The sequence below is a fragment of the Pelobates fuscus genome, chromosome 1 (genome assembly GCF_036172605.1).
Source record: "Pelobates fuscus isolate aPelFus1 chromosome 1, aPelFus1.pri, whole genome shotgun sequence".
In the NCBI taxonomy this organism is placed as follows: Eukaryota; Metazoa; Chordata; class Amphibia; order Anura; family Pelobatidae; genus Pelobates; species Pelobates fuscus.
In genome coordinates this window covers 432,360,347-432,373,838 of record NC_086317.1, presented here as the reverse complement: position 1 = coordinate 432,373,838, position 13,492 = coordinate 432,360,347, and the positions used below count along the sequence as shown (strand labels likewise).

Here is a 13,492-nt window from a genome sequence, read left to right as displayed (position 1 = left end):
CAGGATTATCTTGGCACTCACCCTCTAGCATTGTAGATTAGCAAATTCTTGCCCAGGTGCATCCCCAGCGTACAATATGTATACAAGGAGTAATGGGAGCACTCACAGGACTTTTCTTTCCAGTGTTTTTTTTATTGTGGTATCATATTTATTCCAAAGATTTCAACCAACGTTTCAACACCAATAGGGTCTTTTCAAGATTGCTCCTTGCATATTTATATATTACTCCTTGTGTGTGTATGTATGTATGTGTATATATAGGTATATATATATATGTGTGTGTATATTGTATATATGTATGCATATATATATATATATATATATATATATATATATATATATATATATATATATTCCAAAATGAAGTGGGTGCACTCAAGGGATTTAAGTGAATAAATGTAATATTTTTTATTGCATATTAGCTCCTTGCATATTTATATATTACTCCTTGTGTGTGTATGTATGTATGTATATATAGGTATATATATATGTGTGTGTATATTGTATATATGTATGCATATATATATATAGATATTCCAAAATGAAGTGGGTGCACTCAAGGGATTTAAGTGAATAAATGTAATATTTTTTATTGCATATTATCAAAAAAATACACGCTGTCCCGAGATCGGGACAGCGTGTATTTTTTTGCTAATATGCCAATAAAAAATATTACAATTATTCACTTAAATCCCTTGAGTGCACCCACTTCATTTTGGAATATCTATTTAACGCGGTTAGCATCAGGGTAAGAATTTTTCATTTGATACACGAAAGGTGAGTACCAAGCCTTCGGAGATATATATATTTTATAGGATAAAAAAATCATTTCCTATGTAGACATAACAATGAGTCAGTGCCTTTGTTTATTTAATACAAGGTGGGCACATTATCAGCACTGTATGGAAAGAATAGAGAAGCAGCATATGAGACTGGAAAATGTAATGTGTTTACAGTAGCTGACAAATTAGGAGGGGGGAGTCAAGTGCTTCCCTCCTGTGACTGGGCTGACTGATGGCTTTACTAGGACGTCACTGCTCGCAGCACAGCTATGGGTGCAGCAGCTGTAACTGGGCTGACTGATGGCTTCACTAGGACGTCACTGCGAGCCGTGCAGCAGCTGGCCTTTACCGCAGCATGATGCAGCCATGGTCAGGCACAGGCAGTGAGACAGGACCTGCCCAAACCTCTATCACTGGAACATAGAACCTTGTGAATTCCCGGCACAAAAGGAACGTTCTAAGCCAGGCTGCAGAAACATAGCACTGAGCACACCGAGCACAGAGGGAGGGAGGGAGGTGCATCCAAATGCAGCCTGGTTCTCTAACAGATCTAGGAGGAATAGGATTTTAAACAGGCAGAGGATTCAAGGAGCCACAAATAGCTGTCTGTGTGCTGGATGCAGACTCTGTCATCAGCCCACTGGAACAAAAGATGTCTTGAAAGATGAGAAGTCCACATACATCTCCTGGCTGCTGCATGCAATGGTAGATCCAGCCATTGAGAGCCTGCAGTGAAGAAAACCCTGGGTTAGTGGAGAAGGAGGAGCAGGGGACAAGTATCTCATGTTTTTTTAATGAGGACTACCTACCAGGAAGGGGAGAAACAGATCTGCAGACTTCATTTCCTCCACTGACCTCTAGTTTGCATCCCTGGCTACTGGTAGCCATCCTATCTTAATATCTTGGACCTGTCTGGGAGAGCACTGGCTGGCTCTCTCCACCTGCAGAAGGCATGGCCAGCCAGCAAGATTCAGGCTTCTTTGAGATCAGTATCAAATATTTACTGAAATCCTGGGGCAACAGTGAGTATAGCAGTAATTCTTCTCAGTGTTATTATTTTATGACTTAGCCTCCCTTCCTGTAAATATGAATGAGGAATTTACAGCTACCATTTCTTGGCCAAATACACTGCTTAAAAAAAAAAATACATGCACAAAAAACCCTGACTCATTCTGTTATGTCAGGCAGTGGAATTTTGTTTATATATATATATATATATATATATATATATATATATATATATATATATATGTATTATTTTTTTTGTTTGTTTTTTCATTTTAATGAAAATACCCAGTAAGGAGATCTGGCTTGTTTTCAGTTTCAAGGTGATTTTTGTTTTTACAATTCAGGATGCCCTGGGCTGTAATATATAATTAACCAGCTCATTCTTTGTTTGAACTCACTTTAATATTGCAGAATATAACCAACAGGGTGTGGTAAGAGCTGTCAAGCACTTTCAAATGAATGTCTTATTATTTAATTGCATCAATACTTGTGTACTCCAGGTGTTACACGTTTTGGAATGTGACATTGAAAAGCCAGGTACACATTAACAAATTTAAGTAGGCAGTGAATATTCTTTGCTTGACCTGCTGCTACCCTTAGTGTTACTGGTCCTAGATGGGATGAGGGTTATTACATACAGTCTGATACAACAGTGACTCCTAACAGTTGTTTATGAATTTGGGGTTAGCACACCTGCAAATCAGATCTTTGTACATGAGCTTGCAGGGCTCACTCCCAGTATAATTCTGTATATATTGTGCTGATAGAGCAGATGGACTGTCTTTCCACATTGTAAACAAACAACAAGGATGCACAATTCAATACAGGGGCCTGCAGGAACATGGATTGTTTATGTTCGAAAATGCTTATTTTAATGCACTAAAACACAGGTTTGCAGTAGAAAACCAGTACAAAGCTCTCAATTGGCAATCTGTACATAATAAAATATTAAAATACAGGAAGCACTCAATTTGAATTATGCCAATTCCTGTTGCATAGCACCGGCCTAGTGACCCCTACATTTTTGATAGTGCATGACATGAAGTAGTCCAGGCAATTTAAAAACTGATTTTATTTTATATAAAACCTGGCGTTTAAATTTAAATCCTTGAAAGTTTACATGGATGTGAAAGAAAAGGCCTACCTGTGAGGGGTATTTTTTTCATTTGCACATCAAAGTCTTGTTATATGTGTTTAACTTTGTATGTATGTATTCTATTTAATATGATCATTGTATGGTGGACAAGTGCACTAAAAATACATTGAAGGCTTCAGGCATTTCTGCTGAATGAATGATAAAATACATATAACGAGGAAACGCTATGTACGTTCCTTTGCGTACAATTGATCTTGTCTTTGATCGTTTGTATATATTTTTTTCCCTGTGTTTACATAACCTTTCAAAGTTTCTAATTATCCACCCCATAGTTATTTTGTATGTTGAAATTTCACTTTATATTTGGCTGTGCTGAAAGCATCACTCTTCGAAGACTTATCTGTTTCTTAGTGTAAGCCTATATTGATAGAGTGGTCCTTGTCAAATAATAGACACTATATACCATAGAGAATGACTGCTCTATAAGTTGCTCAGTTGTAATTTGTGCCATTTGGACATTTGGGGGGGGGGTTCAACATTCATCTATAACTGGGTTTTGTAAAATATTTTATTTTGCATTTGTAATTTTAGTATATATTTTAGTATATATCGGAGCAGAGGTCGACTTTTGAGTTGCAGGCACAGATGTAACACAGATGTTCTAAGAACACTAACTGAATGAAATGGTGTATTATAGACTTTAAATTAATGAAATCGAACACCTCCCAATTCGCTTCAACGTCCGTTTCCTCTCATGATATAAATATTCAGCATTTCATTTAAAATTTGCGTAAAAATTTTAACACACTTTTACCAAATTTTTTGTCCTATTGGTTCTACATCTACCGATTTTATTATATTATTGAAAATCATTATGGATTTCTCAAATAATATATTTTGTTGAAGGATAGGTTATCCAAATCGTTAACAGCCAAGTCATTCCATTGAAGATGATTTAAGGACTTTTATGTGATCTATATGGTTCTCCTGCTGTATTAGATTCTGGCATGTAGGCCTGAGAATAATGTTTTCCATCATGTTTTAGTTTGTTTTGTGCTTGACTTCTCTTTGCCCCAATTACTGGAAGCTAAATGAAAAAGTAAAAATTTGTGCGATTAAACCATTGGTCACTTTCTATATATTTTACAACTGCTTTTGTTGTTCCCAGATATGAATGTAAAAATATATATTCACTTATGTCCAAACTTTAAAAGATGTCTTTTCGTGTTCGTGATGTCAGTCTTTTTAAACATGTAGGTGTGTTTTTGTATTTTGAATTACGTAGCGCTATCCTTATAAACCTCAATCTATTCTCTTGAGTTGACTCTCTGATCTCTTGATTGATAAGCCAAGGTTTGTAATATTTTATTTCTGTGTATGATGGGCGTCTGCTACAGCTGCTAAATATTGAGCATTGCAGCAATGCTTGGTATTGGGAATGTCCATTTAAGAAACAAATCCACCACCTATTAAAGCCACAGTTATGTGAACTACCACTCCCATCAGGGGTAGCTGGGTTTTGAAGGTTTGACTGTTACAGCTGTACAAAAGAACACAGAGCAGTGTTAATTAATAACACATTTTGTCACTGTATTAGATATCTAATTTTGTATTCCAAATTGTTGTTTTATGTGTAAATGGACATTGTAGCTGTTTGCATAGGTTATGTTGAATGAATATATAAAGGTTTACGGAGGAAAATGTTGGATGATGGAATGGTAACATCAGAAGACGTTTATACAGATAAATGTATGTTTTTCAACTTCTGAGCCCGTAGGTGAGAATTTGAAGGAGGGATCTGTTCTATATGAGTTTTTCATAAAGATTCAATCTTACTCTAAAGCAAATTGCGTTCATGTTGCATTGGAATTTTACCGACATTGTTGTCTTTCATATAATATTCATAGGTCCAAAGATGGGTAAGGCAGAGAATTTCTGTTGTACAGTAAGCCATTGAATGTGACGACTGATGGAAAAATGATCTTGGCTTTGGATGTATGTTATATGCCTCTGGCTTTTTTTTTGTGCATGCAGGAGAATATGTATGGAAGATCCCGCGGTCTTGTGTGATATTTCATTGATTTCTGTTTTATGGGGTTCCTGAAGACCTTTTCTCCCAAGTCTCATGAAGGAAGATGGTAGCACAGATAAAGAAGGAGTAAGATAGAAGTTTTTCTGCCCTCTACGTCCTCTTAAGAGGCTGCTCTAGAACATGCAGCAATATAGACAGAGAGCTATTTGCAGGAAATTAAAAAACAAAAAAAAAACCTCTAAATATACAGCTGCAAGTCTGCTGCAATTTGCATCCAAAATCTTTTGAGCTTTGATGCCTAATAACATAAACTGTAACACATATCTTCTTATGACACAAAACATCAACAGTATAATCCTCTACAAAACATTATAAAACGAGCAACTACAACCCAAGACTGATACTCAATGTTAGGTTAATGTTGACCCCTTAAGCATATATTTTTTTGGTGTTTTTTCTTTACCTACAAAGGTATTTTATATAATAATACAGGAAATAATAAATTCGATAGAAATGGTGGACTTAATACATTTCAGATCCATTTCTTCTTTTACTGGCTGTAAAAGAATCTGTTAAATATAGTCTTTTTATACATTAATAGACAGGATTTTATGGTACCTAGAAGACTATAGATCCTAAGCCAATTATTACATTCCTGCTGAATAACCTTTCTTTAACTTTATTCCTCCAAGGTTATCCTGTCATCCTACTAATACTGGAGCTATATACTATGTTAGTCACATTTACCTTGGATTTAAGTACTGACCTTTACATTTTGGTAGACCTTTGTAATTTTACTTTTTTCAAATTTTTTTTACATTCTCAAAATTACAGACATTCTAATATTTGTTCCAATGGAACGTTAAATCTCCCAGGGACATTATTATATTTACCTTTCCTGTTGTTTTAATTATGAAAATGCTCCTCATCATGCAGTAAAGATAACCCTATAATATGCACTGATAATTATAATTTTCTGTTGTACCTCAAATGTCCATTGCTTGAGTATCAATAAAAATGGAAATAAGACTTTTTTTAATGACAGCTGAATACACTGAATTGATATATGATCTAAAATAAATTCACGAACACTGTCTGTTTTATATCAAACTAAAAAAACACAGAATATAAATATCTTTGTATTATAGGCCTGCTTAAAGTTTTTTTCATTTTTCCAAATCTTCAGTCCCCCGTTGCCCCCCAAAAAACAAACTTCTTACCAAGTATTCTTTCATCAGCAAAATATATACTGTGCTTCAATGCATATTACTTGTATGTATCCCATAGTTTTAGCCCTCAAACATTCCAAAATAAAGACAGTAAGTAAGAGACTACCTGTATAAATATATAAACCGATTTCTAAAGCGTCGGTTTTGAGGGATTCTTTTTACTGTGTTTTACAGTATTTGTCTCCATTAATTCTTTTTGCAGGCTGTAGTGGATATAGTGCTTTAATTGTAAGGATGGTGTGCATTGAGGACTCTTCATTAGAGAGAAAAAAAAACTTGATTTGACCAAAAGCTCTTTCTTGGTCTTACCTGACTACAAGAACATTTCCACATTGAGGCAAAATTGTAGTTGTTCCTTTATAATTGCGATGCTCCCTCATTGGCCAATGCTATATAGTGCTCTTAATGTGGCGAACTGGTTAAACGACATTACTCTACTCTCAGGCAATGGACTTGGTATCTCCATTCAGTGAGATTGTTGGTCTCTCTGTGGTTTCTTCTTAAGTTTCCTTGTTGAATGCAGCCTTGAAGAACAACCTTTATTGGGAAGGGCAAGGTTGGTGTGATCCATCCTTCGCTTCTTGATTGTTGATCTGAGAGCACACTTGGATATTCTTGGACAAGCTTTTCTTTTCTTAGTATATGCATTTGTATTACTTTCATATCCAATTTTTGTTGACCTTCCTTCCATTCTTGGCGGACCAGTGATTCTTCGGCAATAGGCTTATTATCCTGACCTGTTAGCAGCATTTGTAAAATAAACATATTTAGTTCTAACGTTTGAGTTTACTATCCAGTAAAACTTGAAAAACAAGAAAGTTAAACTCGCTTTTCATGCGATGGAGTTCCGATGTTGTTGCAGAAGCCATTCTGCATCTTGTGAGATCATCCTGTTGGATAATGTTGGCCAATCCAATGCTTCTCAACATCACATGCAAGTCAATCGAATGCTTCTCCTAGATCAGTGATATCCTGATGTTGCTCTATGAGGGGGTTTAGAAGTGTTTGCCGTCCTCATGCTAGGCGTGATTACATCAAATGTAACAACCTTAAAAAATTTAAGATGCTCAAGGGGGCAGCCACTAGAGGCATTTTTAATGACAAATGTAAGCATTGCCATTTCTCTGCTTACGTTTGTCACAGTGCAGAGATGTGTTGGTTTTGGTGCTTGGAAATAAAATATACATACATAATATAACAAAATATTTGATTAGACATTTAACTTTGTTTAAATTAAGAACATACGCTTGGAGAGAAAGAAAGTTATTTATAATCACTTTATTCAGTAGTTTCTCATTCAGTCACAAGTAGCTCTAGATGATTCAATATTTCTTATTGAATAGGCATGTTGACATTGCAATTGGCATCTTTGCGCAGGGACAGGTGATAAAATCATGATTAATCCAAGTTATTCTAACAGCTATGGTACATGGTATTACCGTCCGCATTAAAGTGAGTGAGATGCTCATGAACATGAAATTAGGTACCTACAAGCAGCAACAAAATCTGAAATAATTTCACCTCTAAAATTTACAACCAAATAATAACGTGCATTTAGTCTCCTTGTTCTAAAGGCTTTCTGTGTAGGGAAATGCTACAACATTTTCTATAGGTTACAGACTTTTACTATAGACATGGAAGTGATTTTTCAAGCTTAGTCTTGTTAAAGGACCACTATAGGCACCCAGACCACTTCAGCTTAATGAAGTGGTCTGGGTGCCAGGTCCAGCTAGGTTTAACCCTTTCTGCTGTAAACATAGCAGTTTTAGAGAAACTGCTATGTTTACATATGGGTTAATCCAGCCTCTAGGGGCTGTCTCATTGACAACCGCTAGAGCGCTTCCACGCTTTTCACTGTGATTTTCACAGTGAGAAGACGCCAGCGTCCATAGGAAAGCATTGAGAATGATGTTTGTGAATAACATTTATGTGAAGCACATTCATGATGCTTAGTCAGCCTTAAAGTCTAGCTAATGCCTCGTTTCCACTGAGCGGATCGGTTCGGGTTGGTACAGTTTGGAAGGTTTAGAATGGACCAGCCCATTCTGGTGAGCGTTTCCTCTGCAAGTCAGACCTTCAGGGCCATACAGGGTTTAGAAAAAATGCTCTTCCTGTCCACCAATCAATGGATTGTATAGTAGTTCCACCCTAACCGAACCGTTCCATTTTCTATGGCCCTACATCTGAAGCAGGATCCTGAATGGATTGGTACAGCTCGCTTGTATGGACCACTTTCATAAAGGAAACACCCAAAATAGCGAACCGAACTGAACCGAACCGATCCGCTCAGTGGAAACGAGGCATAAGTGTCCACAGTAATGTGCCGTCCCTCCTGCTAAGCCAGAGAGCCAGAAGCTCTCTATCTGAGCTAAGCCGAGCAGTACAGGACTTGGCTCATTGGCTGAGAATAGTCATCTGACCAAGATTAGCTCAGGAGCACTAATAGAAAATCCTAAACAGGAGATTCTCGCTCTGGGTGAGGTAGCGGATGCGGGGAACAGCTTCCCAATAAACCCCAGTTGAGAAGTCAAACCATTCTAAAAAGTTTTAACTCCTTACAGTGAGAGATGGGAGCGCTGCAGTGGGTATGGTGCCTTTATAGTGTTTCTTTAATATCAATCAGAACTTAATTTTTTACGTTTTTTTTTTTTTCCCTTGACTTGCACTGGTCTGAGTGTCAGATTTATAGTGTGCTGGGAAATTTGTCCTAAGCTATAAAGACTGTTCTGTGTGATTTTTAAAAATGTTAAGTACATTTCACTATTTAATGGTATAAAATGTTAACGCGACCTACAAGGCAGTTCGATTGATTTAATATGCCCTGCCGACAGATCTGCATTAAGTAACTGGGTTTATTGATTTGCATTTTTTTATTTTTTTTTATTAAAACATTGGGGTCTTTATTCGAAAGTGCAGAATGTCATAGTCTCGGGAGTCCTGAGTAATGTACAATTTTATAGTCACGCAGCCCACACGTGTTAAGTCCACAGCTTTTGTTCCCCGTTTAATTATAGCATGACGTAATATTGGTTCTATTGTATTTGCTTAGTTCTGGATCTAGGGCCAGTTGCTATAAATTGCTGATTGTTTTAAGCCGTGAATCAAGTTATTGAGCAGATGCCTAATTTCCTTTCTAGCGAAGCAATAATATTCGGACACATCTGTCTCAAAAGAAATCACGCAATATAGAATTAGACAGAACACTGAAACATCTATTATGGGAAAATATTGCAATTTCCAGGTTCTGGACACATCCATAAAAGACACTACTCTTATTCATGGTTTATGATATCTGAAGTCTTTTGAGGACATTTTCCTGATTCTTTCTCTCCTGTTGAGTCGTTGGTTGCCCCATGACTGGAGCAGAATAATGGATGTGGAGTGTGGCATTTTTTTAACATATTGCACGTTCCCCGTGATTGTGTGGGTAATTGTTTATTTGCCCTTTAGCCCACACTTTGTCTAACAATCACATGCAAACAATTGAACTATAGAGTTTTACTGTGTGGTGTTTGGTCGGAAAAGCATATACTTTAAAGTAAAATATACTTTAAAGTAAACATAATCTAACAAATCATTGGAAGTGACAGTTTCCCTTTAAATCAAACAAAACCCCCAACACACCAGCAGATATTGGGCTCTGGCATTGCATTTTAGGATATCTCATTTAAAGGGACACTATAGTCACCCAGACCACTTCAGCTCAATGCAGTAGTCTGGGTGCAATGTCCCTCAGGTTTTAACCCTTCACATGTAAACATAGCAGTTTCAGAGAATTCTGCTCCACTTGAGAGCTGACGTCGGCGGAGGAGGGGAGGTCACCAGCGCCGAGGGAGCACGGCGCTGAATAAAGGTAAGTGGCTGAAGGGGTTTTAACCTGAGGGTGAGGGTCCCCCAAGGATTATATAGTGTCAGTAAAACGGGTATGTTTTCCTGACACTATAGTGATCCTTTAAATAGTTTTGCAGATCTGTGTTTGTAGACTTTAATGAGAATCCTCTCTGTGTCAGATAACTGATTGTTTTGGAAAAACGTTACGAAAAAAAGTAAAAATATAATCTTTCGATCACTCAGCAAAGTAATAACAAAAACACCACCCTTGATTTATTTCTGTATTATTCTAAGTGTAAAGTATTTGCAGATAAGTGTAATCTTGGCTCTTGACATCTGTGAAAATGAACGTGTCTGTCTGTGTTGAGTGTCATGTCTGGGCAATGTGCAGCATTGCTGCCCACATAAAACAGTTGCACATAACCTGTCTTGTTCTGTGAAATCCTCACCTGCCACCTTTCCTTTTCCGTAATAACAAATACGGGAATCTCCTCCCTGCAGCCATGAATTTTCTATCCACGTCTGCTGTGGCTAATGGAGACATTGCAGCTGTTGTCTCTTGTTTAATATCTTTTGTCTGGTAAAGCAAGTCGTAATTCTAAATTCTAAATTCTAATTTCTACATATTTTTTACATGCAATATAATTGTAATTTACTCAGATGTAAACCATCACTACATATCATCGTAACATTTTGCATATCTTGGAAAATGCTGTAATATTATTACTACTCCAGGCTCTCATAGGGCACAAAATCAGATTTCTGTTAAAGGAACACCATAACCACTGCAGCATGCTGTAGTATTCATTTAAGGATATGTGCTTTATTTTATAACATTAAATATTTCAAATCACCATTGAGGAACGTAATTTCTAAAGGTGTTTCTAACTTTTATGAGATGTTGTCAACTGTTGACTGCAGTTTTTTTCAAATCGGTAAATAATTGAGAAAATTAGAGAGTATAGTGTATTTAAATCCATATTATTATAATTATTATTATTAGTTATTTAGTCAGTGTCAGCACTAGATACGTTAAGAAAAAGCTGTAACAAAAATGTAGTGCAACAGTGACTTCTTAAAGGGACACTCCAGGCACCCAGACCACTTCTGCTCATTGTTGTGGTCTGGGTGCCAACTCCCACTACTCTTAAACCTGCAACTGTAATTATTGCAGTTTTTTATAAACTGCAATAATTCCCTTGGAGGGTTAACTCCACCTTTAGTGGCTGTCTACTAGACAGCCACTAGAGGTCACTTCCTGATTTATAGCAAAGATTTTCTTTGCTAGAGCATCGCTGGACGTCCTCACGCTGTGTGAGGACCTCCAGCGTCGCTCAATTCCCCATAGGAAAGCATTGAAAATCTTTTTCAATGCTTTCCTATGTCGAGACCTAATGCGCGTGCGCGGCATTGCCACGCATGCGCATTAGGTTTCCTCAGTCGGCGGGCGGGATCAGTCTCGCCCACCGGCTTACGCGATTACTGGGAGGAGTGACGTCGACCCGAAACCACAGCCGAGGGACATCGGCGGGGTCTCAGGTAAGTGAGCTGAACGGGTTTTCACCCCTTCAGCTACCGGGGGATGGGTGGTGGGAGGGAGAGGGTACCTGCAGTGCCAGGAAAACGGATTGTTTTCTTGGCACTGGAGTTTCCCTTTAATGCAGTAGATTTTAAGAGCCCAGTTTAAAGGGAACTGTAGTGCTAAAAAAAAAAGTTGTCACCTTCTGTTACTTACCTTATTCCAGCGCCAATGTGCCTCGGCGCTGGTTCAGGCTTTGCCTCCGGTCCTCCTCTGCTGTCGTCAACCAGCAGGGGAACGGGGGGAGACACACTTAATGCGGAAGCGCGCCACGATTAGAACTTCCCCCAAAGGAAGGCATTGTATAGTGCTTTCCTGTTGGGTTTTGGGTGACGCTGGACATACCGCATCAGGCGACCAAAAGTCACCACAAAGTCAATCTAGTGGCTGTCTACCAAAGGTAGAAGTGGAGTTGATCCTGATTGCAGTTTCTCTATAACTGCAGTAATTACAATTGCAGGGTGAAGGGGACAGGGACATTGCACCCAGACCACTTCAAATAGCCTATTGTGTGCCTTTAAGTCTACATTCAGAAGATACATGGGACAAGAGAAACAAAAGGTAGAGGTTTTTTTCTGTTTGTTTGTTGTTGTTTTTTGCCCAAAGGTAATGATATATAACCCCTTAAGGACAGAGCTTCAGAAGCTTGTCTTTCACTTAATGACAACGGCATTTTTTGCATTTTTTGCTATTTGCGTTCAACTGCAATTTGCTTTTTACTTATTCATTGCACCGACACATATTATATACCGTTTTTTAAAGGACAGAAAGGGCTTTAATTTGATGTAACACATATATATATAAATGCTTATTTATTATTAAAAAAATACAGAAATATGCAAAAAAATGAATTTTTGTGTGTTTTTTTTACAGTTTTTGCAATAATAACATAATTAGTGTACATAATTAGTGCAGGTTAAGGAAAGTAATTAAAAATAAATTCATTTAGTTGTTCTGAATTACAGAATATATAATGTGTCTGGGATTTTCAGTTTTTTTTGGTAGTTACAGGTCACAAAGCACAAGGAGTAAAATACACTTTTTATGTGGAGCGATTTTAGAATTTGGTATGTTTGTCTTGTAAGCCTAATAGCCATAAAAGAAAACAAAATTGCCACACAAAAGTATATATTTATATAAAGTAGACACCACAGGCTATTTACCTAAGGTTGTTTTGACACTTTCTACGTAGCCATTTTACCGCCAACCTCTGCTAAATATTGGAGTAAAATTGTGTTTTTTGGGGGTTTTCGCACACAAACTTATAACAAAGAACTTCTCATGTGTATTTTGTAAAGTTGGTGTGTGCTATTCCTGTACAAAGTTTTATTATGTGTTCAGTTACTTCTGCTGAGTACAACGGTACCCCCATTGTATGTCTTTGGCACTATTTCGTGAAGCTACAGTGCCATATAGGAGACCTGTCCTTTTCAGTATTCACAGTAGAATTTTGAGAGACGGATTTAATGAGCCTATGCTTCCATTTGGGGTATTATAACAGTCTGTCTGTTCGAAAAAAAAACCCAAAGGCCTACCATTTGTAAAAGTAGACACTCCAGGGTATCTCATAAGGTGCATATTGTGCCTTAACATGCCCCCATTTTTTCACCAATAGTTGCCAAAGTATGTGGTATAAAATAATTTTGTGCACTTTTTACATATGGATTGCATTTGTGCTGGGCATTTTGTAGATTTCACATGTGCCACTAAGTTCAAACCCCCCAAATTATGTTCAGCTAAGTCTTCTGAGTAAAATGACACCCCCATTGTATGTCTCTGGCACTAGTTCATGAAGCTACAGTGCCATATAGGAGACCTGTCCTTTTCAGTACTCACAGTAGAATTTTGAGAGACGGATTTAATGAGCCTATGCTTCCATTTGGGGTATTATAACAGTTTGACTGTTCAAAAAAAACCCACAAAGGCCTACCATTT

At 37.4% G+C, this 13,492-nt stretch overlaps 2 protein-coding genes across 10 annotated transcripts in view; one reads left to right on the top strand and one right to left on the bottom strand.

The window, feature by feature from the left end:
• Positions 1-13,492, bottom strand: part of LOC134571246 (uncharacterized) — a 516,374-nt gene that overhangs the window by 138,811 nt on the left and 364,071 nt on the right. The window lies entirely within an intron of this gene.
• Positions 1-13,492, top strand: part of FRY (FRY microtubule binding protein) — a 434,727-nt gene that overhangs the window by 182,215 nt on the left and 239,020 nt on the right. For 2 of the 9 annotated variants that reach the window (XM_063429391.1, XM_063429378.1), the window contains exon 1: positions 1,020-1,804. The exons of the other annotated variants lie outside the window; for them this stretch is intronic. In XM_063429391.1, the coding sequence (XP_063285461.1) occupies positions 1,735-1,804 (70 nt within the window). In that variant the 5' untranslated portion in view covers positions 1,020-1,734. Of the gene's footprint in view, positions 1-1,019; positions 1,805-13,492 lie in introns of those variants that run through there. 9 annotated transcript variants of the gene reach the window in all.